Source organism: Salminus brasiliensis, chromosome 13 (assembly GCF_030463535.1).
Source record: "Salminus brasiliensis chromosome 13, fSalBra1.hap2, whole genome shotgun sequence".
NCBI classification, from domain to species: Eukaryota; Metazoa; Chordata; class Actinopteri; order Characiformes; family Bryconidae; genus Salminus; species Salminus brasiliensis.
In genome coordinates, this window is record NC_132890.1 from 32,569,644 (window position 1) to 32,573,600 (window position 3,957).

At 37.6% G+C, this 3,957-nt stretch overlaps 1 protein-coding gene across 1 annotated transcript; it reads right to left on the minus strand.

The window, feature by feature from the left end:
- Positions 1–488: 488 nt before the first annotated feature.
- Positions 489–3,613, minus strand: LOC140575444 (extracellular calcium-sensing receptor-like). The gene is made up of 6 exons (XM_072695773.1): positions 3,402–3,613; positions 3,012–3,303; positions 2,081–2,872; positions 1,770–1,997; positions 1,548–1,671; positions 489–1,396 (listed from the first exon to the last, which is right to left on the minus strand). The coding sequence occupies exons 1-6, from the start codon at positions 3,611–3,613 to the stop codon at positions 489–491; spliced, it is 2,556 nt and encodes an 851-aa protein (XP_072551874.1).
- Between the last annotated feature and the right edge of the window lie 344 nt (positions 3,614–3,957).

Here is a 3,957-nt window from a genome sequence, read left to right on the forward strand (position 1 = left end):
GATATATCGGTTTTAGTTTATTGTAATAGCTTTATGTTTTTTCACCAAAAAATGAATTCATACATAAGCATCAACATTGACTTTATTGCTTATATTCAGAAACACATTAGAAGCTTCTAAGCATAATGTTTGTGTTTATGATTATGAAAAACAAATTCAGTTACATGCATCCAAGCCATTATCAAGTACTATGTTTCCATTTTATTAGATAATCATACTATGGAACCACTGATGACTGGGTATTCATTTTCAGCACAACATTAATATGGTAGTCCCATGTTAATCAGTACTGTGCTGGTGTAAGTATATCATTATTTACTCTATACAATGAGAAAAAAATGCAAACCAAAACATACTACATGTAGTATTCATGTGGTCAGATACATCTGATAAAAACAGTAAAATATAAATACAAAATTAATATATTATCTAGACTATTTGAAAATGTAGGATACTTTTATAATATTAAAAAGTGATAGACAATTATTTCACTTAGCTGACACTTTTCCCATCATTTGCTTTTTGGTGTTCTTCTCAGGTTTCAGGATGATTATGTAACATTTAGGTAGAAATATACAGAAAAGTAAACCAAAGCTAGAAGCCAAAATGGCAAATATCTCTACAGCTACAGTGAACTTTCCAGGAGAGCTGACATAAGCTGGGATGAAGGTGATCCAGACTGCACAGAATATGAGCATGCTGAATGTGATGAATTTGGCTTCATTGAAGTTATCAGGCAGCTTCCGAGCCAGAAAAGCTAAAACAAAACACAAAAGAGCTAAAAATCCTATATAACCCAGCACAGCCCAGAAACCTATATTTGATCCTAAATGACATTCCAGAATGATCTTTTCTTTGTAGTGCTTTAGATTTTTGAAGGGGAATGGAGGAGATATAATCAACCAAAGCACACAGATGAGGACCTGTATGAGAGTGACAGCAAGGACACTGAGTCTCTGCTGTGGAGGCCCAAACCATTTCATAGTATTACTGCCTGGAAGTGTCGCTCTGAAGGCCATTAACACCACTAATGTTTTCCCCAGAACACAGGAGATGCAGAGAACAAAGATAATCCCAAACGCTGTGTGACGCAGCATACAGGACCAATCAGAGGGCTGACCAATGAAAGTAAGTGAACAGAGGAAACACAGAGTCAGTGAGAAGAGCAGCAGGAAGCTCAGCTCTGAGTTATTAGCTCTGACTATTGGAGTATTTTTATATCTGAAGAATATGACTGTTGTTGTTACTGTCATGAATGCACCAGTAATAGAAACCACTGTCAGCAAAATTCCCAAAGTTTCCTCAAAGGAAAGGTATTCAATATCCTTCTTTACACATGCATCCCTGGGTGGATTTGACCAGTAGTCTTTGTTGCATTGTTCACATTTAATCGAATCTGTCAGAAAATGAAAGAGAAAAAATAGTGTTGGAAGTCAAAAACTGTAAGATATTATAGATGCATATAAAATATAGTGAAGCTTCTTTCTTACATTTAAATTAACCATTTCTACATGCACCTTAAAACATTCGGATTCCTGTGTTTTCACCTGTCATATTGCTGATCTCTCCTTCAGCACATGGTATACAGTCAAAGCAGCAGATTGGCTTTCCTTTCAGCACAGCTTTCCTGGTGCCTGGAGGGCAGCTCTCACTGCACACTGATACCAGCACCTATGATCAATAAAAATATAAAGAAAATTACTTGCACAAACTTTTCATGTGGTATTTCTTTGTTTAGATCATGGTGCAACCTTCTGCTTTAGACTGACCTCTTTGCTATTTTGTGCCCACACAACAGAGGCCATGTTCACTGCTAATCGATTGTGAAAAGGTAAGGAGGAATCATAAAATCCAACAGTGACAAATTTGTGTTGGTGTTCTTTACTTGTGTGCCAGTTTATGATCTCATATCTTGCAGCAGGATCACCATTTTCATCAAAAAACACTTCTTCACCTTCTTTGGTTTTGAAACGCACCGTTTTGAGATGTTCTAGGAACTAGAGCAAATACCCATTGAGCATGAGTTAAAAAGTGTTTTCTTAGCACATTCACCAAGACAGTTGTTAGACAATAAACTCACTGTAAAAGGATCAGGCTGCTTCTTCGTAGGGCATGTTTCAGTACAGCCGAGAAGATTGTGTAGGGCATGAGCAACAGCATATACTCCTTTATACACATTACTGAAAATAGGCATCAGGGACATGTCAGTAAATGTGTTTTCCACGTCAGACAGTTTCTCTTTGCCTGTGCACACTGGTGTATTTTCAGATTCATTCTGCTTTGAATATTTACACTGAAACAGAGCCTCCCAGAATTCTGTATATATGGCACTGCCTGCAGATTTCAGTGGGTGTACATCCAGAATAAAATCTCTTAGATCTGTTACTGTTGTTGTAGGGATAGCCAGCCCTATGGCTCCTTGTAGTATGTTATTTTTATCCTTTGTAGCCAGCACTGGATCAAAGATCCAGGCCTCGGTTCCCACCCATTGATACCCAGTGATGTTGTGTTCAAAAAACACATGCACCAACATTTCCAAGTCCCAGTTGTCAAGAAATCCCACTATCACTCGGGAAGTGGAGCTTTTGACCTGCTGAATTATTCTCAGCACTTTTTCTGGTGAGTAGGTTCTAAAAAATGGAAGGGAGTATTCCAAGCAAATGCCTAACTGTTCTGCAGCTTCAGTAAATGCAGCCATCCCGCTGTTACCATAGTCATCATCTCTTCTTATTGCCCCCACCCATGTCCAGCCAAAGTGCTTGACCATCTCTGCCAGTGCTCTGCTCTGGTAATAATCACTGGGAATAGTGCGCAGAAATGAGGGATATTTCCTTTTGTCACTCAGACACTTGCAGGTAGCATAGTGGCTGATCTACAACAGATTTACACAAATATATCAGTTGTAAATTACACATGCCCATGCATTGTTTAGCTTTACCACCAAATGAATAAAACATGATTTGTTATATATATATTTCAATATTTCATTCATCAAAATGTTCACTTCTTACTATGGAAATGCTGAAAGGTCCGATAGTACTCGCAATAGCCATTGACACTGATGAGTACGTCTCTCCGATTATGGCTTGCACCTGGGCTGGTTTCGAACAGGGCTCATCCAAGAATGTCTGTTCATCTCCATTAATGAGTGCCATGGCCATTCTAACCGCAATTGCTGTGGAGCTGCAGCTGTCATAGATCTTGTAGCCCAGTGAGACTCCAGGCAGTAAAGTGGAGCTGTTGTTGATTTCCTCTATTGCAAAGATCAAGGACTGTGAATACTGGAAGGCTCTGAAATCAAGACTGTACAAAAAAATCATGAAATCATTACAGATATGTACATTCATGTAATGCAATTTTGTATCCATGTATGAAACATGATATTTTCTCTTACTGCTTACCTCCTGCATTTCAGTGGAAGTGGTTTGGCCACATACGACAGGTCTGGAAACTGCCAGTTACTATGGAAGGGGAAAATCCCTCCAACTATGATATCTCCATCCTTTGATAGTTGTGGAGATGCAGATTCTCCTTGGAGGCTACAGGTTGCATTTGCCCCTGAAAAATTAATGATGGCCATCACCACATGCATTAAAGAAAAGAAGAACTCCATTTATCTCTCCAACTATTAAGTACAGATAATTATTCAGTGTGTGCTATGTATGATGTTTCAGAGGAAAAGACAAGAAGAACTTCTGTTATTTGTATTTATATGTAAGAGCGAATTCTCAGTGGTACGATTGTGTTGATGGAATACAGTAAAAGGAGGTGTGACTTGAGTAGCAGTAATCTGAAACAAGGCCTCAGTGTCTTTAATCTTGTGTAATTGTAGTGTTTTCTTTTTGGTAGCTTCAGATTTCTTATTTGTGCTTCCTTTTAAAAATTAATGTTTAAATTTAATATATATATATATATATATATATATATATATATATATATATATATATATATATATTT